We start from the raw sequence: 24,948 nt of genomic DNA on the forward strand, positions 1-24,948 counted from the left end.
GCCAACGTCCACCAATATCCTAGAATTCTCTGACTTTAAGGTCAAGTTGAGGTTCCTGGTAGTGTCTGAGTCAAATTACATGTATTATTGCAGGGTTCGAAATTAATATTTTTACTTAGGAGCACTGGTGCTCCTAACTTCATAAATTTAGAAGGACCCACCAAAAATGAATGAGCACCACCTCAAATTGTATATCAATTATTTTATTGTATTTGAAAACAACAATAACCAGGGAAGACCAGTCACCATATGAGCACTGTTCTTGAATGTCCCAGAGCCCTGACTTAAACCCAACTGAACATCTCTGTAGGGAGCTAAAAATGTCTGTCCACCAATATCCTAGAACTTTCTGACTTTAAGGTCAAATTGAGGCTCTTGGTAGTGTCTGCATTAAATTAAATGTATTATTGCAGGGCTTTAAATGAATGTTTTTACGTGGTAGCACTGGTGCTCCTAACTTCATAAATTTAGAAGCACTCACCAAAAATGAATGAGCACTACCGCAAATTGAAAACAAAAACAATCACGGTAGACCGGTCATTGTATAAACACTGTTCTTGAATGGCCTAGCCAAAGCCCTGACTTAAACCCAATTGAGCACCTCTGGAGTGATCTAAAATTGCTGTCCACCAACGTTTACCATCCAATCAGAACAGGTTGCATTACAAATATATGCACTCACACAAATGCTCCTAAATGTGTTATGAGGTCGCGTAGATTAAATTTTGGGCGCATATGTGGCCAAAATAGTTGCAGTTTTGAGCCCTGTAATGTGATATTTATATACACAGAAACAATATAAAAGGCATGTAATATCTTTCTTTAATATTTCAAATAACTTTTAGTGAAAATAAAATATCTAAATATTGGTGAAGCTATGGGAGTTGTCAGTTGTCTATGGGAGAAATGACTATAGAAATGGAAGAAAACGGTCAAACTACTTGCTCTACAAACAAATGTGTTCATAGCTATACATAAAAAGTAGAGTAATATAATAATAATAATAATAGTTTGCAGTATCATGCAGCATAACGAGCAGTTTTTAATGTCTAAAAATCAATGAAAGTCAATGAGACCGGAAGTCTCGAGCCGAAAAGATTACAATGGCCGCCCTCATAAGATCAATGTTAAAATCATAGTAAAAATATATATTTAAAGTATACAAAATGTAAATTTTTTTTTAAGTATATTTAAAAACTTCTTGCTGGCAAGTGGATAAAACCTGCAGCAAGACTATGGCAAAGTATATATATATTTTATGGTACACTGAATTACATTTTACTTGGAGTCTTTTATATATCGTGTTTAAAGTAAATGCTAGGCATTACTTTCTCTTAGAAAAAGTAGAATTAAATAGAACACATTGTAATGCCCAGAAATAAAGTTTTATTAGTACATTTATTACATATTCTTTGTTTTGATTCTTGAAAACCCCGCTTTTTGTCTTGGACCCATGCATTCATTTAGACTATATGGCTATATATTAGCAGTTTTGCATTTTAGTTTATTACTGTTTTATTATTCACAATATTTTATCGTTGTTTATGCATATTGTCCATTAACTTACCTTTAAAATAAAAAGGCTGTTATTTTAGTAGACGTTATTTTGGATTATAAATAATAATGTTTGTGTAAAATATTTTAATTTACATACACTGTAAAAAATCTTGCTGTCTTAATTTTTTTAGTTGAATCAGATGAATGTTTCTAGTCATCTCAACTTAAATCAAACTGACTAAAATAAACTAAAACTTAAAAACTTTGGTTGAAACCTGATTAACTTATTAAAATATGTTTTATCGTATTCATATTTATTGTGTTGAATTTTGTCATTACATTTTTTTACAGTGTACTTTTTCAAATTAAAAAGAAATAAAATACAGTAATTACAGAATTTCTTAATGTCCATCTCTACCAAATATATAATATAATATAATATAATATAATATAATATAATATAATATAATATAATATAATATAATATAATATAATATAATATAATATAATATAATATAATATAATATAAGTATTTATTTTTTAATAAATTGAGTGTTTCCTTCTAGGCACTTGTATCGATCAGTGATGTTATCATTAACCTAATGAAATTAATAAATAGAATAATGCCTTTCTGCGTGACTCATGCTTTGCAATTACTTGCCTTAAGAGGATCAGTTTTTCCATAGGGTCTGCATGAATGGAAGAGGCATGAACCACAAGGCTTTTGGCCAGAATAGTCCATTGTTTAGGTCTTGTGCAATGTTTGACTCTCTATAAAAGGTTTTAAAGGCCCAAGGCACTTTGTTCGTCTGCGTCTTTTCTTGTGCAACACGCAACATAAAGGCTCAGACAACATAAGGCTCGGTATGGGTTTCAAGTGTCACAGTCTCTCAATAATTTAACCAGTTTAATAGAATTAACCCAGATGAGGTGTTGCATAGTTGATGTAGCACTGCCATAGCACAAAGAGTGGGGGATGTTGGAGACCAAACTAACATGTGCGGTTGACATTTAACGTGAAATCAGAAATGGCCTGATTTGTTATCTTATAAGGGTGTAATGATGCACTCAAGCCACAATTCAATCCGTATATTGATAACAAACTCACGATACAATAGTATTTCACTTTTGTGTGCAAAAAATTTTAGTTTACTATTAGTAAAATTATTGTTCTCATGTTTAAAAAAAAAAGTAATAATTATATTGGCTAAAATGCTAAATTATGTCTAGACTTTGTAGACTTAAATTGACTTTTAAATTGGTCCGCAATGCACAGGACAACAATAACGTAAGAATAAAACAATATTTTTTAACTTTAAAAATTGAGAAGCACCCACCAAAAATAAATGAGCACCACTGCAGTTATTGTATTAATGGATTTATTGTATTTGAAAGCAACACCAATCAGGGAAGACCGGTCGCCGTATCAGGACTGTTCTTGAATGGCTCAGACAGAGCCCTGTCTTAAACCCAAATGCATTTTAATAAAAAAACAGCAATAAATTTATTTGTACAACTAAAATTCTGAATTATGTATAGACTTGGAGTGGTAGACATTAATTGACTTTTAAATTGGTCCTGGTCCCCAATGCACAGGACCACGATGACATCAGAATAAAACAATGATTTTACTTGGTAGCACTGATGTTCCTAACTTCAAAAATTTAAGAGCACCAGCAAAAATTTAGAAGCACACATCAAAAATGAATGAGCACCAATGCAAATTGTGTATTAATGAACTTATTGTATTTTAAAACAACACCAATCAAGGAAGACTGGTCACTGCATCAGCACTATTCTTGAATGGCCCAGCCAGAGCCCTGACTTAAACCCAATTGTATTTTAATAAAAAAAAAACAATAATTTTTTATATGTAAAGCTAAAATGCTAAATTATGTGTAGGCTTGGATTGGTAGACTTAAATTGATTTTTAAACTGGTCCTGGTCCCCAGTGGGCAGAACAACGATGACGTCAGAATACAACGATTCACAGTTGAATTAATAATAATGTTAGACACATGTGCTTGCACTTAGTCATTGACCACATACAAACCGCTTCTATTGATAAAACATAGACATTTGTCATTATCGACATTATAAGCAGCATTATATTCAATTTATACTCCAAATTCAGTCGAAAAGACGTCATCGTGCTCAATTAAAATTCTTCAGCAACTTTCTGTTCACAGACTTTATAGAACAAGTTTGTTTGAACTTTGAAAAATGAAATTAAGTCTCAAAGCATTTGCAGATGTGATGAACATCATAGCGAATACATCACAATTAGGGCTTCACGATATCAGAAAAATCAAACATTGGGATATTTTGAATTGTTAGTCTGTGATAACATTATACAATATGATATGAATACAATGTCCCCAGATTACTTGGAATATCTCTATTTGGAAAGAATTGATCCTTTTGGATTGATTGAGGTGATTCCTTGGGGGCATGCATCTGCAAAAGTTATAATAAACAATTTACAAGTATAGATTGATACAATAAAGAAAAAGATATGAATCAAATAAACAATGTTTTATTGTTTTCTGAGGAGTCTTAAAGGGAACCTAAGGTGAAAAACCTACTTTTCAAGCTGTTTGGACAGACATGTGTGTAGGTATAGTGTATAGACTGTCATACTGGGGTAATATAAACACACCCAGTGCTTTTTTTTTTTTTTAATTTTACAACATTAAAACGGCGGGCCAATTGGAACGGTTTTGAGAGTGACCGCAACTTGATGTAGGAGTACGGTCTCCCACCCACCAATATCAGTCAGTCTGTCACCTTAAAGGGTTAAACAAATAATGCACAGCACTACTATGATTACAGAAAAGTTTGCACTGTTATAATTCACTTACCTTTATTTTGGTGCGATTATAACCTGCTATTAAAAAACAATGACTGAATTATATATATATATATATATTTTTTTTTATTATTATTATTTTTGTCAGGGTTTTTCGCCTTTATTTGATAGGACAATAGAGAGTATTGACAGGAAAGCATGGGGACTACAGAGAGGGGAAGGATCGGCATAGGACCGCGAGGCGGAATCGAACTCGGGTCGCCGTGAACACCGGAGTGCATGTGTCGACGCACTAACGACCACACCACTGGCGCTGACACGACTGAATGATTTGAATGTAGCCGTGGTGGGATAAATTTTGGTGTGGCGCCCCACCACGGAAGAATGAAGCCTTCATTGTCTTCCTACGAATGAGCAACAGAGATTTTACAACACGCACCGATTGATCTCGGCTGGCTGATCAACATTCACCACATGATTGCTCTCAGCAACGCCATTGTTTGTAACTTTAGGTGGGTTGGAAAACTTTGTACTTTTCATTGCGTCTTTCTTAAACTTCAGCCGTTTGCATTTCCCGAAGTCACAGAAGCTACCTGTTAATTTCTCTCCATTGGAAGTAACGAACCTGCCTTAGTTAAAGCCTCAGTCAAAGTTAATCCAGTGTGCGTGGTTATTAGTCTCGGTGTACAAGCGGTGCATAACTTTGTTTAGTTGCCGCAGTTTTGTTCCGTGCAGAAACACTGTGTTGAGAAGCCTTTATGATTAAAGCGCGGTGAAACCGCTTAATTGTTGCATCTCTATACGGAAGCATCGTTACATAGCGGCTGTAAAACTTTACAAAGACACAAATAATTTTGTAACTACCACTCTGACACATTCTGACACATTAGGAATATTGATTCCTCAACAGTAGTCTCTGGTTGGTCTTTGTCCGAGTCCAGGTCATACATGTACGGCTGAATGCTGATCCTCTCACTCATGTTGCTTCTCTGTCTGCCTGTCGGTTGCCATACACAAAGACGGGGGGCTCTTGGCTCCGCCCCCATGTTAAGTTAGGCGGGAAGTCGATACTAATTTTCATGTGAAGCAACACACCCCTAAAACAGCGACCTGTGGACACGCCCCCAACATGACACTTTTTAACACATTATAATAAAAAAAAATCTGAATTGTGTTTTGAACTGAACCTAAACTGGCCCACTCAGAAGAACCATAATATTAATATTAAATCTTAAAAAATGGGTTAACTAGGTGTCCTTTAACAGTATTCAGATACAGTAATTGAATAATCAAATGTTAAATAATACTGCTTAGTCTTCCTTGTATAAATAATTCATTCAGACTATTTGCTATTAAAGTTACAAACTTCTTATGCCTTAATGCTTATACAGTCACAAGCCTCAAAAACACATGTAAATAATAAACTATAATCCAGAGTCAGCATTGTAAATCCTTCAATGCGAATGGTCACATTACGATATCGATTTTTAACATGATATATTGTGCTGCCATAATCTAAATACAATATTTGATTGAATATTCCCACATGTTGTCGCTTATTCTGTTTATGTTAAGAGAAATCTTAAAACTGAAGACAACATCTTAGTGATTGAGAATTGACCTTTGTGCAAGCAGAGATGTTATCTGCTCTTTCTTTGTGTTTGAGTAGGGACCGCTGCACCATGAAGGAGAGACCCAATCATTTGTTAATCAAAACTTTACATTTAGTGTCTCCATATGTTTTTCATCTATCTGGAGTTAGCTCTGGGTAAACAGACACATTGGTGTTGTCCTTGGGCTTCAGGATTTATAGTGTCACTACAAACATATTTATAGTTTTTACTAAATGCATTTGTTTTTCTACGTTTAATCTTTTTACAGAGGAAAAACATCATGGATAGTCACGTCATATCAGCGTTTGGATCTTTCAGCTTGTGCTGATTAGAATGGCTTAATCTTTAATTTAATGTCAACACATGATAAAATCAACATATTTCCAGGTGATACATTCATTCATTGTCCTTCGGCTTAATCTTTATTTCAGGGGTCGCCTCGGCAGAATACTCATTCACACACACTTCTACACTTCAGCCAATGTAGTTTATTCAATTCACCTAAAGCACATGTCTTTGTGCTGTGGGGGAAACTGGAGCACCCTTAGGAAATCCACACCAACACAGGGAGAAAATGCAAACTCCACACAGAAATGCCAACTAGCCCAGCCCGGACTCGACCCAGTGACCTTGTTGCTGTGAGGCGACAATGCTAACCACTAAGCCACTGTGAAACATTCAAAACGATGTAAATTTAGTTTTTTGGGGGCTTTCATTACTGTGTAAAAAGCATGGATTTAGCTGAATAACAGGGAATGACGTAAGTTTGAATTACATATAAAAATAGTGGGATAGTAAAAAAAAAGTACCAATCGATACTGACATTTTAAATGTCATTTTTACAATATTCGTAACTACGCCTCTCTTAACATTTTTGCTATGAGGAAATGATGTTTAAAAAGAAAGCCCCGACCTTACTCATTATTCTGTTTCAGTAGGAAATGCATCAACACACTAAAAAAAAAAGTGAAACGGCAAATTGTACTTCACGCATACTTTAAATTGTGATAATATTTCACAATATTGTGCAATATTTGTACCAAGTGCTACCTTGGTGAACATAAGAAAGGGTTCCATAGGCGGAGGGTGAGCAAACTCCAGGGTAAGGTTAATATATGCGCTGCCCTTTAATGCATTTAAAAAGATTTGCGACTGACCAAGAAGATGTTTTAACAAAAGCACCGCCTATCAACAAACGTCTATTATATTATATTATATTATATTATATTATATTATATTATATTATATTATATTATATTATATTATATTATATTATATTATATTATATTATATTATTTATTTTTTATTATTATTACTTATTTTTAAAAATCTAATTAAAATTATTCTGTTCATTATACGGCATTTATATAATATAAAAAATTTGTTAAATACTTCTTTATTAAATATTTATTGTATACTGTATGCAGTTTTAAATGAAATTATTACTCGTTGATAAACCGGATTTGACTATTACCAGTATTGAATTCAACTTATTGTATTAAAGTTTATTGAACATGACTTCAAAACGCTCATGTTTTGAAAATGACACATTCAAAACATCATCATTATGACCTTTTAATGTAAATATTAAGTGTAAGTGAAATGTTAAGTACAGTAAGGCGCTATACAGTGTGAATTACAAAAGTGCTCGATTTAAAATTATTAGTGATTTAAAAAGTCCTCATTTGGTGGCCATGAAAGGGTGGGAACACTGATAGACCATTTTGATGTGGTCATGTCATTGGCCCATAAACATTACCTGTTTGTTATCAAACTATTTCATAACTGTAACAAGAGGCAATTCAATCATAACTTAATGTTGAAACCGCTATCATAACATTATCAATATGTAGACCTTTTTGGATTCTCTGAAGCTGTAGAAACTAAAAATGTAAAACAGGAGATACGTTGGGACCATTGTTGTTGTTTACATCCCACAAAATAGTCTATAAGAGATAAAAACGATTTTTTTACCAATCCCAAGATTTAGCAAAGCAGTCGTAATACTATTCAGTCTTTAAATCATTTGATTCTGTCTTATTAAACTGATTAGCTTCAGCATTTGAGCAGAACAAATGCAGTTTATTCTGTTTTCCTGAAAATCCCTTATTGTTTGCTGCAGTGTAAAGCGAGTGCCAGGATCGAGAACAATACTGTGCTCTATTGGCCTTTTGATGTATCTCTAATTTTGTAATGTGCCACTAATGTGATTCGTCTTGAGTCATTACGGTTAGGTGGGGTGAAATCGGTTACAAGTGGTAAATCGATTTGCTCTCTTAAAGCAGTCTGGCTGCAGATGTTGCTCTTGATCATCACTTTAAGATATTTTTGCAGTAAACCATGCTCAACACCTTAATAGCATCATCTCAGTGAATGTAAAAATGTAATGTAAAAAAAAATCTAATTGTCTTTTTTTTCTGCCCTCAGGTCCATTTACAGATGTGGTGACCACCACCCTAAAGCTTGCTAATCCCACAGACAGAAATGTGTGCTTTAAAGTAAAGACGACTGCACCGCGCCGATACTGTGTGCGGCCAAACAGCGGAGTGATTGATGCTGGAACCTCGATCAATGTCTCTGGTAAATGTCTCACATTTGTCTTTTTATTATAATTTTTTTATTATTCAGAAAAAGAAAAATGGGGAGGAGACAAAGCGGTTGTCATAGGGGTTACAAAATCAAGCCACAATTCATTTGAAGCACATCAACACATATTATTTACAATCACATGCTCAGTTCATTTTTCCCAATACTAGTTGCACTTTTGTAAATCAAGTCTTAGGTTAAACGTCAGTCTCTCCACACAGTGTATTTCCTTTAGAATCTGAATCTTTATTTTCATTGTACAAAATAATATTGTCACGATACTGGAATTCGATACCAATCAGTACTGAATTTTTAAAAACGTCCATTTCCTGCTGACATTTGAGCGCGTTCTTAAACAGCGCTGATTTGCCATTGTGTTCACATGCTCAACAGAAATGACTGTGATTGGCCGTGAAGGTCATCAGTTCACCGAACTGTCATTGTCATTATGGGGTATTGTGTGTAGAATTTTGAGCAAATAAATGAATTTAATCCGTTTTGGAATAAGGCTCTAACATAAACAAATGTGGAAAAGGTGAAGCGCTATGAATACTTTCCGGACGCACTGTGCATGTATAAAAATTATTTTACTATGTTTATTTTTAAATAATAGCATAGTTGAAGTACTAGTTGTAGTAGTAATTAAGAATAATAATAATGATTTATTTCATGTAGTTTATATTTAATTGTATTTCTAATGATATTAGTGTTTTATTGTCTTTTGATCATGACGATAGTAGTAATAATAATAATGTTAATTTTACATTAGCATTGTTTATTGATTTGCTCATTTTGTGATAAGCTAAGCTGGAATCTTTATTATTATCGGGTGTTCATGCACTGCTTCCTTTAGTTTAGTCAGAGCATTAGTGACTCAGTGTTTGAGTTTTGTGAATGTTGCAGATGCAGCTTCATTACATTAAAAAAACATGACTCACATCGTTGTAATGTGGAAGAACCGCTTCGACTAAGACGATGATGTCAGCATTGAGTGTCATGTGACCATCAGCAGTGTCACAAAGTGGCAAGTATTTAAAGGGGCCATGTACTGCATTTTTCCTTTGCTTTATACTGTTCTCGAGGTCCAGTTATGAAAGTTTTTCATGAAAAAGTATTCAGTTAGGATTATTTGAATAGTCGACTCTGATCGTAAGCTCTGAAGTTTTGTGTATTTAAAATTTACTAATGCTTTGTTTTTAAGTTAAGATCCCAAAGTTGGAAACTCTGTGTCCAGCACTGTAAACATCTGCGTGTAGAGTTGAAGTCAAAATTTTTAGCCCTCTTGTGATTTATTTAATTTAATTATTTATTTATTTGTTTATTTTTCAGAATAGAACCAACCATTCTACAGAACAAACCATCATTATACGATGACTTGCCTAATTGCTCTAACTTGCCTAACTAACCTAGTTAAGTTTTTAAATTGCCCTTTAAGCTGAATAACAGTATCTTGAAAAATATCGAGTAAAATGTTATGTACTTTAATCATGTCAAAGATAAAAGAAATCAGTTATTTTTAATTAAAACTATTATGTTTAGAAATGTGTAGAAACAGAAATTGGGGTGAAAGTATACAGGGGGGCTAATAATTCTGACTACAACTGTATGTTTGAGAGCCTACATCTATCATACACTAGGTGAAAAAATGCATAAATATTGAGTACACATCAGTCCATCTGTAATAACAGACAAAGCAATGGTGATCACGTAATGTAGAGTTTCTCACACTTGTGTGGTGTGATACAACTGCAGGATCCAACAGATTCATCACAGCTCCATCTTTCAGTCTTTCTGAAAATCCAGAGCTGAATTGCACCGTGATAGTTAGCAGATCTACAGTGAAATTAAGTCCATAAAGTACCAACTTTTGCATCTGGAGCTTCATAAAATAAAATTCAACCACTCTTTCCCAATGTGAAGAATTTTGTTTCTCCAACATTTGCGTCTTGTTCTCTCCTGAGCATCTTTATCATTTGGTTTCTGTGTTGAGTTGCTTTTACCTCTAGTAATTTACCTACTGCAGTGCGGATACACTGAGAAAAAAATAGGATTCATTGCATTTACTACATTTTTTAAGCTAAGTGGTTGCAAACAATTTATATGGGCTGAGTTTAGACAGACAAATACATTTTGTTATGTTCAACTTAATTTGTTTGTTTAAAATCAGACCATATAAATTGTTTGCAACCACTTACCTTAAAATTTTTTTATAAATCCAATGAATCTTTTTGTCAGTATAGGCAGATAAAGCTAAACAGGCATAGATTTGAAGGGCGGAATCAAACAGGCAGTGATGTAGAAGCAGATCTTTGATCTTCCTCTATGGAGGCGGAGTTTAGAGACACTGTTGTGTAATACAGTGGCTATTCAGAACCTGTTGCTTTGGCAGATTGGCTTCAGTATAAGCTGTTTTTAGACTAGCGAGTAAGTTGTGAGCTGAAAGTTACAGGAAGGTTTTATAATATGAACTTATGAAGAGCTCTTATATGTCAGTAAATTGAGGGATGGATTTTTTTTCTGTTAATGACTCATTTAAATTTGGCATTGCTTATTAAATGATCATTTCTCCATCAAGTAATTGATCAGCAGTTGATGTTTTTGAGAAGGATTATTTAATATTGAATCTTTTCTGTCGATCTGTCACAGGTCTGTCTGTTTGCTTGACAGCTGGACATATCCGTAGAGATTTTCTGTCTGTGCGGATCCAGATTTCAGGATCTATTAGAAGTGTTACTCCTTTCTGCAGACACTTTTTCTTTTCTTTTTTCTTGGACGTCCTGGTTTCAGTAACAAGCCACAGGGAATCAGCTCATCAAAAACACACACCTTTTGTTTTGTTGTTTTTGAACAAAAGGCTGAGAATGACGCAAAATCTCACTCAAAACTAAAACAAGTACTAGACATTAGCAGGTTATTGTTATATTGTAGTTAACTACATATAAAATGAAGATTATGCATTATATATTTTTTAAATGATGTGATATTAAAATAACCCTGAAATCTTTTTTAAATGAGTAAAACTAAGATTAAAATTGGTTTTAGAACTTTTTAAAAGAGCACAAAAGCATAGTATAACTGAGTATAATAATGCAGTATCAATTTATATAGTGTAATAAACTCAATTATAATAGTAACTTACTGGCGCTATAAAAACTGTAGCATTGAGCATTCAGATCAGAAGAAGCAGTATAATTATTGTTAAATGAAAGAAAATGAAAGTAGATAAAAATAAAATGGCATTTGTGTATTAAAGTGAAGCTAAAATAAAATGTAAATATTAGATGATAAACTTGTATATAAATAAAAAAAATAATAAAATTTACACTTATCGGCCACTTTATTAGGTACACCTTAACAACTGCTCATTAACGCAAATTTTAATCAGCCAATCACATGGCAGCAACTCAATGCATTTAGGCATGTAGACATGGTCAAGACGATATGCTGCAGTTTAAACCGAGCATCAGAATGGGGAAGAAAGGTGACTTTTTGACTTTGAACGTGGCATGGTTATTGGCGCAAATGCCTTGTTGATGCCAGAGGTCAGAGGAGAATAGCCAGACTGGTTCCAGCTGATAGAAAGGCAACCGTAACCACTCGTTACAACCGAGGTATGCAGAAGAGCATCTCTGAATGCACAACACGTCCAACCTTGAGGCAGATTGGCTACAGCAGCAGAAGACCACACCGGGTGCCCCTCCTTTCAGATAAGAACAGGAAACTGAAGCTACAGTTGGCACAGGCTCACCAAAATTTTACTATATAAGATTGGAAAAACGTTGCCTGGTCTGATGAGTGTCAATTTCTGCTGCGACATTCGGATGTTAGGGTCAGAATTTGGCATCAACACCACGAAAGCATGGATCTATCCTGCCTTGTATCAACGGTTCAGGCTGGTGGTGTTGGTGTAATGGTGTGGGGGATATTTTCTTGGCCCATTAGTACCAATTGAGCATTGTGTCAACGCCACAGCCTACCTGAGTATTGTTGCTGACCATGTCCATCTCTTTATAACCACAGTGTACCCATCTTCTGATGGCTACTTCCAGCAGGATACTGTGTCATGTCATAAAGTGCAAATCATCTCAGAAAGGTTTCAGGAACATGACATTGAGTTCACTGTACTAAAATGGCCTCCACAGTCACCAGAACTCAATCCAATAGAGCACCTTTGGGATGTGGTGGAACGCGAGATTCGCATTATGGATGTACAACAGACAAATATGCAGCAACTGTGTGATGCTATCATGTCAATATGGACCAAAATCTGAGGAATGTTTCCAGTACCTTGTTGAGTTTATGCCACAAAGGATTAAGGCAAAAGGAGGTCCAACCCGGTACTAGTAAGGTGAGCCTAATAAAGTGGCCGGTGAGTGTTGATAATAAATATAATAAAATAAAAAATGTAATTAAATAAAAGCACAAAACAAAATATCTAAAACTAAAAAGAAAGTAAAAATATAAAAGCTATTTCAAAGCTTTCAAAGCTACTAGCAGGATGTTTAATAATTACAAAAAAAGGGTTTTAAAAAACTTAAATGAAAATTTAAAACCAGAAATATACTAGAAACTTTAAATCTAAAGCTAATATTACTAAAATAATCAAATAAAAAGTTTAAATATTTAAAAATATTTAAATGAAAGTTGCGAAAAGTTTAACTTTATTGAAATAACCTCATACATGTGAAGCCAGTCGGCAAAATGCAGGAAATGTTTATTTTCCAACACCTTTATATCCATTACCCAACTGCTTCTTTGTGCTTGACTAAAGCCTTTACATAACCGAGAGATATTTTAGTAACACCAGTTGTTGGCATCTGAGACTTTTCCCTAATAACTCAACTCGTTTGAAATCTCAGTCTCACGGATGTTCTTCAATCGCTCTCATTATCCGGGTTTATTCCAGTGTTTGGTGATTATTCTCCATGGTGAGATGCCTGCTCCCTGTCAGCATGTACAAGTACAATGACTCAGTTTGCCTTGACTTGTATGTGAATCAATGACAGGCCAGTTTTTAAGTCGTCCCTGGTGTGTTTATTGCAGGGGATACACAATGGATTTCTCTTAATGGGGTTTTGACTTTTATCCAGACCGATGAGACGAGCCTTGCGTCTCCATCCGCCCTCAGACATCACTGTCAGTCTGCCTTTGGAACTTATTTGTTTAAAGTTCAATAGGAACAACTTCAGACTCTGAATCCCTTGTGAATCTGCTGTGATTGAAGAAAGTCTGTCTCTGTCGAGTCATTTGTACTGTATTTTTTCCACTTAAACATTGTCAGAAGACTAAACGCTCACAATCTATACGAACTTTTAATCGTGTCCATTTGAAATGTTTACAAACTGCAATTAAACTAAAAAGTCTTAATTTTATATCTCCATCCATCCATCATCCATCCATCCCATAGTTCTAGCCATCCATCACATTGTTCCATCCATCCAGACCTTATCTGTCTGTCTGTCCATCTGTCTATCCATCCGTCTGTCCGTCCATTTATCTGTCTATCCCTCTGTCCATCCATTTGTCTGTCTATCCATCCATTTGTCCGTCTATCCGTCTGTCTATCTGTCCATTTGTCCGTCTATCTATCCATCCATTTGTTCTTCTGTCCGTCTATCCGTCTGTCTATCTGTCCATTTGTCCGTCTATCTATCCATCCATTTGTCCGTCTGTCCATCTTTCCTTCTGTCCATCCGTCTATCTGTCTGTTTATCCATCTATCCTTTTATCAGTCTGCCTATCTGTCTGTCTGCCTATCCTTCTATCAATTGGTTCATCCGTCTGTCTATCCATCCATCCATCCATCCATCCATCCATCCAGACCTTATCTGTCTGTCTGTTTATCTGTCTATCCATCCATTTGTCCGTCTATCCGTCTGTCTATCCGTCCATTTGTCCGTCTGTCCATCTATCCATCCATTTGTCCATCTGTCCATCTATCCGTCTGTCTATCCGTCCATTTGTCCGTCTGTCCATCTATCCATCCATTTGTCCGTCTGTCCATCTATCTGTATGTCTATCCATCCATTTGTCCGTCTGTCCATCCGTCTATCTGTCTGTTTATCCATCTATCCGTTTATCAGTCGGCCTATCTGTCTGTCTGCCTATCCCTCTATCAATTGGTCCATTTGTCCGTCAATCTGTCTATCTATCCATCCATTTTTTCGTCTATCTGTCTGTCCATCCATCTATCTGTCTGTTTATCCATCTATCCTTCTATCAATCGGTCTATGCGTCTGTCTATCTATCTGTGTCCATCCATATATCCATCTATCCTTCTATCAATGTCTATCCATCTTTCCTTCTGTCCATCCGTCTATCTGTCTGTTTATCCATCTATCCTTTTATCAGTCGGCCTATCTGTCTGTCTGCCTATCCTTCTATTAATTGTTCCATCCGTCTGTCTATCCATCCATCCATCCATCCAGACCTTATCTGTCTGTCTGTCCATCTGTCTATCTGTCCATTTGTCCGTCTGTCCATCTATCCGTCCATTTGTCCGTCTGTTCATCTATCCATCTGTCTATCCGTCCATTTGTCCATCTATCCGTCTACCTATCTATTCATTTGTCCTTCTGTCTGTCTATCCGTCTGTCTATCCATCCATTTGTCCGTCTTTCCATCCATCTATCTGTCTGTTTATTCATCTATCCTTTTATCAGTCGGCCTATCTGTCTGTCTGCCTATCCTTCTATCAATTGGTCCATTGGTCCATTTGTCCGTCAATCCTTCTATCTATCCATCCATCCATTTTTTTGTCTATCTGTCTGTCCATCCATCTATCTGTTTATCCATCTATCCTTCTATCAATCGGTCCATCCATCTGTCTATCTATCTGTGTCCATCCATCTATCCTTCTATCAATGTCTATCCATCAGTCTATCCGTCTATCTGTCTGTCTATCCATCTATCCTTCTACCAATTGATCCATCGATCCATCCATCCATCTGTCCGTCCGTCCTTCTCTCTATCTATCAATCTAGCTAGCCATCTATCACTTTGTCTATCTATCTGTCTGTCTATCTATCCATCTATCTGTCTAGTCATCTATCACTTTGTCTGTCTATCTATCATCTATCTGTCTGTCTATCTATCTGTGTATCTATTCGCCTGTCTATTTATCTATCTATAAAAATGTTTTCTTATAAAAATTATATTTAAATTTATATTAAATACATAAAAGTTAGTTTATATTAAATAGGTATTTTATTACAATTATGTTTTATATAATAACCATAAACATAAATGTATATAATTCCATAAACATCATGTCAGAATCATTTCCTGGAGTTACCAATTGCATGACTTGCTATTTTTATCCCAGAATATTTCTTTAGCTGCACAGCGCATCAGACAAAGTGCAGACAGCATGACCTTTAGGCTAAACACAGTTTATTAAGGTTAATTGATAGTTGTTCAAATTATCCTGTCATGGCGATATCAAATTACACAGCGATTACACTTATCAATACCCTGCCATGACTCAAAACCTCTGCTTTGGAAAGCTAGGTGTGTCTTCCTAAAGCATTAGTGCTGTCTGGATTTCCTCACATTTCTCTCCTGCTCTCCATTTAGGTTTTTGCCGAGGGGATTCCGAGGTCATGTTTCATAATTAATGGAGTTGTTCGCTTTTCATCTCCAGGGATTCATTTTAATTGCGCAGAGGAATGATTGTCGGCGGTCAGGTGTTTTGATGTGGTTTCTGCTTTAGATGACCAGAGCTGTCGCATGAATTCACTTGACCCAAGGCAACATTTGTTATTATGCAGTTGACAACAGCCCTAAAGATGGCCACACACACACACACAAGCTCAACGTGATTAGAAATAGTTCTCTTCTAAGAATACAAGAACAGTGTGTGCAGACAGCTCGTAAAATCTGTGTAAAGAAGGAGTGTCTGCCAAATGCGGTTACTTTCAAAGCAAAAAACTGAGATTTCGAAGACATTCAATGAAGGTATGAATTATAGAGATATCTGATAAACAGTCTGCATGCTTGAGAGCTTAATACGAGCCCAGTTTTTAGCATCCCCCATTTGATTCAGGGTGTGGGGGTGATACATAAACAATGCACATCAGGATGTAAAAATCAATTGCAGGGCTCCAGACTTCTGCCACTTGTATTTCGTGACCTTTTTCCTGACTAATTTTTGTTTGAGGCTATGTTGATGCCAATACCACCATGTTGAACTGATGAGCAATGACTTTCTGTTGTGTTTGAGATGCATCTACAGCCTAAGAGAACGTTTCACCAGACCAGTCGTTTACATGTAAAATCCAGTACGTAGTGTTTGAGTTTGTTAGAGAGATCTCTGATACAGTACAACCTGTGTAAACATTTTCACACCAACATTTTCCACAAAACCAAAGAGAAACATGCGACAGTTATATGGTTGGAAGATTTTTGATTGAAAAAAAAAAATAACCAACTGGTTCACCAATTGGTTTAATTGTAGTACAGCTGACAGAAATATGGAGTAATAGCAACCAATTGCAGTATATTAATAATTTTATCAATAAAATTAAGGGATTATGTTAGATAATTTTGTAAGACACTTGTGTAAGAGTGTTTTTATAAACAAGTAATATTAGTTGTGCATTTGAATTTCTTCTAAATGTCTTTAAAGTCCAAATGAAATTAAAACTAACCATATGTCTTTGTTAGCTCACCTTGCTGGTTTTGTGTTGAACAATTTACCTGTGCATGTCAATAAGAAAAAAAAATTGAATCTGAAAATGCACTTCCTGTTTGTTTTCATTTAAATTCTCAGATTACATATGTCTGGGGTATTGGGCGGGGCTAACATACTTAACCACGCCCCTCCAACTGTCAGTTTTGGCTAACAGAAATGTGAGGAGGAAGAGTGTTAGGTTGTAATAACTCTTCTGAAACCCTTTCTGAATGAAATGCCTACTTTACTACATCCAATCAGCTCGCAGTAGAAAAAAACAAGCCACGCCTACTTTCTCATTTAATATTCCGTTTCTCTAGAAACTGCGTCACAAGATGAAAAACAAAAAAACAGTCGCAGCTTCTGGTTCATGCTGACTTTAAGCTATTGCTTTTCATACTGTATTGCATAGAAAATAGTGTTAAGCTACTTTTCTTTTCATGTTAGTGAGATTGTTAGGCTTGTAGTTATCTCGATCTGCAAATGTATAATAGAATATTACCTAGAATGTTAGAATTTTTGCAGATGTTACGTTTTTTTGTGAATTAATAAATTTACATGTGGATTTCCACTACTACTCTCAACTCAGGCTACTGTCAAATGTAAGAGACAAAACATATCTACATAACAGTGTTATTACATATGCAGCGCTACCAAATCAAGTATTGGAACTTACTGGCACTGGTCCCAGTGCTCTCAAATGTTAGTCTGGAGCCCTGGATTGTTTTATTATGTATAGTTTGTCATGTTGGACTACAGCCAATTGTACATCTGGGATGCCCAAGAGAAACACGAGCTTGAGTTCAGCTTTGGTCCTCTACTATGGGTTCTGTCACATGAGATACTGACCAATAGGAGCACAGAAGCTTCTGCATACACAGAATTTAAACAGAGTGAAATGAAAGAGACTATAGTATTGGTGCAGCTTGGTGGAATTATGCAATTGGGCTTTTCTGAAAAACATATATTGGGTAAATGTTTTGTTCTTGGAAGCCACATATTTTTGTGCGCATTTTGGAATATCACCTTAAAAATGGTTAATGGAAATGACGAGATGCTCATACATTTTGAAAAAGCACATAAAAAGCTTGTGCTGACTGATCAGTATAAACTTTTATATCCGATTGGGGAATAAAAAGCATAAACTACGATGGAAACACATTTTACCGAATGAATTCCAGTGTCTGTTTTAAAAAAAGACAAATTTTTGTTTTAGCAGATCATGTGATGCCAAAAATGGGTGGGATGGGACAGCATTAATGGACAAACCAGTGGACCAACTACACTGTAGAGCATCTAAAAATGTCATGTTGGTCATTCTAAAATCCCTCAGCCAAAGTCTGCCGTCAAAGTGGTTCAGTATTTTTACATCCAGAACTGTCTTGAGCATCTGTGCTCCCAAAAAGAGTCTCGCACCACCAAATGCCACTGCACGTTCATTGTTTCAGATTCTGAGGCCAAGTAAATTATTATATGAGAAAAAAGGCCCACATTGCTGTCTCCTAATGTTTTATGCGATTAATTCAGTTTAATTGAGTTTAGTGTAATTCACAACTTTGGATGGAAACATTGTTTGTTTGCATTTTTGTTTTTTAGTAAGTCACTAGTCCTGCCTACTCATTGAGATCACACAAGCAGAGAATCTCACATGAATTTCACATGTACATAACAAGGGATCGCATGAGATTTAAAAAAAATTGTTCCATAAACACACATTTCCCATCTGTATTTCACATATGGTTTCAATTAGGGATGGGTTTTAACAGTAAGATTTTAATTAAGGTTTTAACGGTATTACTACTTTTATTGACACTACTTATCGGTTCGGTACTTTAACTCTTATCGGTACTCATTGGTACTTTTTTTTGTGTTTTTTTTAATAGTACTTAATGAAACTGTTTTTTATAATTGTTTAATAAGCATAGTTTATTATTATTCATCTATTTCTAAATACAGTGATGTAAAAGCATTTTTAATGTTTAAGATTTATTTTAGCTGCTACAGAAAAAAATGCAATTTTTAATGTAACTGAATGTGTGTGTTTATTAAACTATTAATATGATACTAATTCAGAAAGACCTTATGTGATTGACATAAGTACCTGATGTGGATGATGTAACGTTGGGACTGTAGCAAGGCAGTCGAAAACTGCATTTGTCTGTCTGCAGTTAATGCACTTTTGAAAGATTCTTAGCCAGATTGCTTGTGTTTCCGCTTTTACAAGAAAACAACTTGTTGCGTTTGTTGCACCGAGCATTTTCGGTGTCTACTCGGGAAAATACAACCATACTCTTGACCGTTTGGTTCTCTCTGCTATCGCCATCATCGCAAGTCTCGTGTTTGGCGTGAGCGAGCTCGGTGTACAGGCTGATTTATACTTTCGCCTGACAGCTGAGAACTGTGAAGGTTTTTTTACTTGACGCGCTCGTCGTTGTACTATTGGGTGGAAACGAGCATTTCTCACGTGAGATTGCCAACAGTGCAAACGAATATCAAATATGGCAAATTAGTAAAGGTTGGTCAGTTAAATTATGCTACTATAGGTAACGTTTAGTTAGCAATAATTCTCCAGTTCTGATAGCAGAATCGTTAATGTCAAAGCTTATCGATACTTTGGTCTTTTATAATTCAGCACCAGTAAATAAACAATAAAGTACCGAATTTCATTACCCATCCCTAGTTTCAGTATGTTTTTGTGTTTTACCTTTAATTTTCACTTGTGATGACATTCAAATTCACATGTTCACATGAAATTGGTTGGGAAGCAACACCAAAAAACTAAGCAATTGGTTGTGTAGTCCTAAATATTTCTTGTCCACAACACAACTAAATAATAGTTTAGAGTCATAATAATGACCTGACTCAGCTCTCGTAAAAAAGACAAAATATTGTAAAATGGCCAAATATTTTGAGAACGATTACACATTGCATTGGTTTATTTATTCTATATCTTTCCGCCATCTTAAGACTAACATTTTCCATATCCTTCAGATTGAAGCATCACATAAAGATGTTCTTTGTTAAAGAAAGCATGCTCTTCTGCTTTAACAATCATTAAATCACTGCCTCCTCTTGGATTCTGTCATTAGGGATCTGCCAGGAAGAGCTGTCAGTCAGTCCGCGAGGAGCCGCCTGTTTTATTGTTCAGAACAAGAACCTTTCATTCTTACGCTGGATAGTCACCGGCTTTGTTTAGACAAGCAGCAAAAAAAAAAATCGTAACATATTTGGCATATCCAACTAAAATCTGTTCAGCGGATTGCTGTCTGAACGTCAGGAAAAAGTCAAGAAGTCTGTTCTAAATCACATAGTTTGCAATGAAATCTGCTTGTTTCGGTCTACAGAGTATAATTTTTTTGTCATTTGTCTTAAAGTCGTTACAATGAAATTTTTTACGCTAATGTAAAAAAATTGTAGATTGGTCATTTTAATACAATTATTTTTTAGAGGAGTTCTTGTCATTGCTGAATTTATTTAATTAAAAAGATTTAAATTTGTATTATGACATTATAGTTTAAAGTGCATTCATTTAAAAATTTACATACATTAAAAATATTGCAGTGAAATATATTGTTAATGTAATTATACACTCACCGGCCACTTTATTAGGTACACCTTACTCCCCCTTTTGCCTTCAGAACTGCCTTAATCATTCCTGGCATAGATTCAACAAGGTACTGGAAATATTCCTCAGAGATTTTAGTCCATATTGACATGATAGCATCCTGCAGTTGCTGCAGATTTGTCCGCTGCACATCCATGATGTGAATCTCCCGTTCCACCACATCCCAAAGGTGCTCTATTGGATTGAAATCAGGTGACTGTGGAGACCGTTTGAGTAGAGTGAACTCATTGTCATGTTCAAGAAACCAGTCTGAGATGATTTGCGCTTTATGATATGACGTATTATCCTGCTGGAAGTAGCCATCAGAAAATGGGTACACTGTGGTCATAAAGAGATGGACATGGTCAGCAACAATACTCAGGTAGGCAGCCTGTGGCGTTGACACGATGCTCAATTGGTACTAATGGGGACAAAGTGTGCCAAGAAAATATCCCCCACACCATTACACCACCACCACCAGCCTGAACCGTTGATACAAGGCAAGATGGATCCATGCTTTCATGCTGTTGACACCAAATTCCATCATCCACCATCCGAATGTCACGTTTTTCCAATCTTCTATTGTCTAATTTTGGTGAGCCTGTGTGAATAGTAGCCTCAGATTCCTGTTCTTAGCTGACAAGATTGGCACCCGCTGTGGTCTTCTGCTGCTGTAGCCCATCTGCCTCAAGGTTGGACGTGTTGTGCATTCAGAGATGCTCTTCTGCATACCTCGGTTGTAACGAGTGGTTATTTGAGTTACTGTTGCCATTCTATCAGCTGGAACCAGTCTGGCCATTCTCCTCTGACCTCTGGCATCAACAACGCATTTGCGTCCACAGATCTGCCGCTCACTGGATATTATCTCTTTTTTGGACCATTCTCTGTAAACCCTAGAGATGGTTGTGCGTGAAAATCCCAGTAGATCAGCAGTTTCTGAAATACTCAGACCAGCTCATCAGGCACCAACAACCACGCCATGTTCAAAGTCACTTAAATCACCTTTATTCTCCATTCTGATGCTCGGTTTGAACTGCAGCAGATCGTCTTGAATATGTCTACATGCTTAAATCTATTGAGTTGCTGCCATGTGATTGGCTGATTAAAAATTAGCATTAACGAGCAGTTGGTCATGTACCTAATAAAGTGGCCAGTGATTGTATACCTGCTATGTGACAGCTGAGGCTGTGCTGCTAATTTTGGAAACAGTTAAATATTTACATTTGCATGTTAATATTGTTCAGTATTGTTTCTTTTAGTTATACTGTATACACACAGCCTATACGTCAATATAATAACATAACAGTGCATTCCATCTGAAAAAAGATACTCATGAACTTGAACCGATACTTTGACTTTCCCTACATATTAGGTCAAGGATTTTGCCATGTGTGAGAAATCTGAATCTGCACATACTACACATGTTTTTTTTACTAATATTACTAATGTGAACTGTACAAATAAAGCCATGTCAGGATTCATTTAAGCTCTCTTCCTCTACAGATTCATGTAAAAATAACCTTGATGCTGATAGTCAAACACAATTCTTTCAAGTGCAAAGATCAAGAGCAACGAAACGGAACATTCTCAATCTGTCTCAGGCGTCTGTTTTCAGTTTGCTATATCGACGTTGCTTGATTGCCATAATGGCACACAAAACCGGAGTGAGGTTTTTGACTAGCGGGGGGAAGTTGGCATTCACCTTCAGTGTAGTAGCCACATCTGAGAGAGCCTTTGAAATTAAGAGATCATTTGTTTTTAATGAAACTTAGCAGTAGTTTTTCCAAAATCACGCACCCACATTAACCCCCGACTCGTTTGAATCCGAATTTTGTCTTTTAAAAGGGTGATGGGGGAAATCGGCCTTCAGATTTCAACCATGCCAGAGCCCTCGCACGCCAGCCATAAGAAAGTGATCATTGTAAATCATGCTAACAGCTCTAAATTAGCTTTTGCTCATTGGAATGACATCAAATAACCTTCTTTGGATGGTGCTGATGGGGTTGCAGACGTGAACTTCCTCACACTAGCACCTGGTTCGAGTTAAAGGCTGAATGTGTTATTATTAACGTGAAAAACACTGTTTAGGGGCTGTAAGAGAAATTACCCTTCTGGGGTCGCTGAAGTTTTATCAGAAACGTTTGTAGTCGGAGCGCATGAAAGCAATGGCTAAATGTTTTTGCTGCAGGGTAATGTCATTTTTGTGAAATATGGATGCTCTGCGGACTAATATTTTATCACGTTTGGAGATTGTACTGGACGTTTAAAAATGGTATGACGTTTGCTCCTCTTTTGTTCGATAAAATATGGAATTTAGTGTTAATACAGGCGGTATAGATTTGAATCCGGGTGTGTCTTATTCAGCACCCTCTGTTAAGTAGCCAGTGCACTGATCAGGTCGCCAGCCATTTTAAGCGCTTTCTCAATCGCAAAACTCTTCCAGTGCACTAAAACGTTCACGCCTTAAAGTCCCACAATGCATCTATACGCAGTTACCTTCTTAACAGAAATTCAGAAGCTCAAAATAGTAATCACCTGACCCAAATCACCAAACGTAATGACAAACGAGACAATTTTCTAAAACCAATCTGTTATTTATTTATTTTTGACATGAACAAACATAGCTAGACAGGTTAGAAAAAAATAGGCAAAAGGTTGAAATGTTGCTGGTTTATGAAACAATCAAATTATTTAGCAATAATGTACTTTAAAAACTTAGTAAAATTAATATATGAGAATTATTAGTTCAGCTGTTGTTTATAAACTCCAGTTTTGATGACAGTAGCTATGTTTCCACCCAATTTTTTGCGCATTTTGGATTTGCACATATTAAAAATGCTTGATTGAAACGACAAGAAGCGAAGACATTTTGGAAATGCGCATAAAAACAGCTATGCACATGACTGAGTAGCATAAACTTTTTATTCAGTAAGAAAACATGTGCATAAACTGTGATGGAAACACTTTTACCGAACAAATTCCAGCTTGTGCTTTAAAGAAAGTCATGTGATTTTTGTTATGAAAAAAAAAAAAAGTGTGATGGGACGCATTAATGGATACACCAGCAGGCCGACAACATCGTAAAACATCTTAAACGTTTTTTTTTTGTCATTCTAAAATAGCTTGACCATTTCAGTATTGTTATTATTATGTTACTAATAACCTCCAGTCCAGAACTGCCAAGAGCATCTGCGCTCCACGCTTCATGTCTGCGTGTCGGCAGTGTCTTCTGAGGCACAAATTCCATCTTCCTTTTGATTTTTTTTATTATAATTTTTTTGCTAGGCTATTAGGAAGTAACTATTTTGTTCTTTTTGACTTCAATGGAAATGCTGCTTTATCTTTTGGATGGAAACATAGCTATGAGCATAGCATGAGGACGCTCTCAAGTCATATACACTACCTTACCGTACAAGTAGCTCAAACTCACTCATTCAGAAGCAGGAACCATAACTTTAATCATAAGTTAATCGCAAAACGAAAGTTTCTCCACGTGACTTAACACTTGTTAAACACTCGCTCCAATGGGCTCGCTGCTCTCCTGCGCTTGTGCTATATGTCGTCGTCACAATATGTAGTTACTGCACCATTTACATGCAATCAACGCAGAAGTATAAATCAATGTGTAGTGATCCAAGCTCATTAGTGCCTGAATTCTTGCACACGACCTACTGATAAACGACCTCAGGAGCTAGGGTGCTGATTGAGACACAGCATCCGTCTCAAAGATCTAAGTATCTTAGTTTTTAAGTTATGATTTGGTTTGTTTTTAGTATAACCAAGCAGAAGAAACACAAAATTTCTTCTATTTTTTTTATATTGAGCACTATTAAATTGTCCTTTAAAGGCAAAATGCAGTATATACATGTTTTGTCATGATTGAGTTAAAACCTAAAAATAGGCTTTGTGACATCTGTTCTGTCTTGTGACAAAGTCTCCTGGTTCAGTTTTGCCCTGTTTCTGAGAAACAAGAGTAACAAAATTGCTGTCACTACAAAATCTCAACTGATGTAAAAGATGTTAAAGACAATGTTTCAGTTTCAGTGTCTGTGTAGAGACTGCACTACCTTTGTAGGGCAGATATGCTATTATAGGCTACAATTAACACCAGAGCCACACAAACTGTTCAATTCAGTTGTGGTTTATTTTTAAATATACATTAATAACT

General features: G+C 35.9%; 1 protein-coding gene across 2 annotated transcripts in view; it reads left to right on the forward strand.

Annotated features, from left to right (window-relative positions):
* Positions 1 to 24,948, forward strand: part of LOC130231088 (vesicle-associated membrane protein-associated protein B/C-like) — a 52,697-nt gene that overhangs the window by 12,122 nt on the left and 15,627 nt on the right. For both annotated transcript variants that reach the window (XM_056460486.1, XM_056460487.1), the window contains exon 2: positions 8,347 to 8,499. In XM_056460486.1, the coding sequence (XP_056316461.1) occupies positions 8,347 to 8,499 (153 nt within the window). The remainder of the gene's footprint in view (positions 1 to 8,346; positions 8,500 to 24,948) is intronic.

Source organism: Danio aesculapii, chromosome 6 (assembly GCF_903798145.1).
Source record: "Danio aesculapii chromosome 6, fDanAes4.1, whole genome shotgun sequence".
Lineage (NCBI taxonomy): Eukaryota > Metazoa > Chordata > Actinopteri > Cypriniformes > Danionidae > Danio > Danio aesculapii.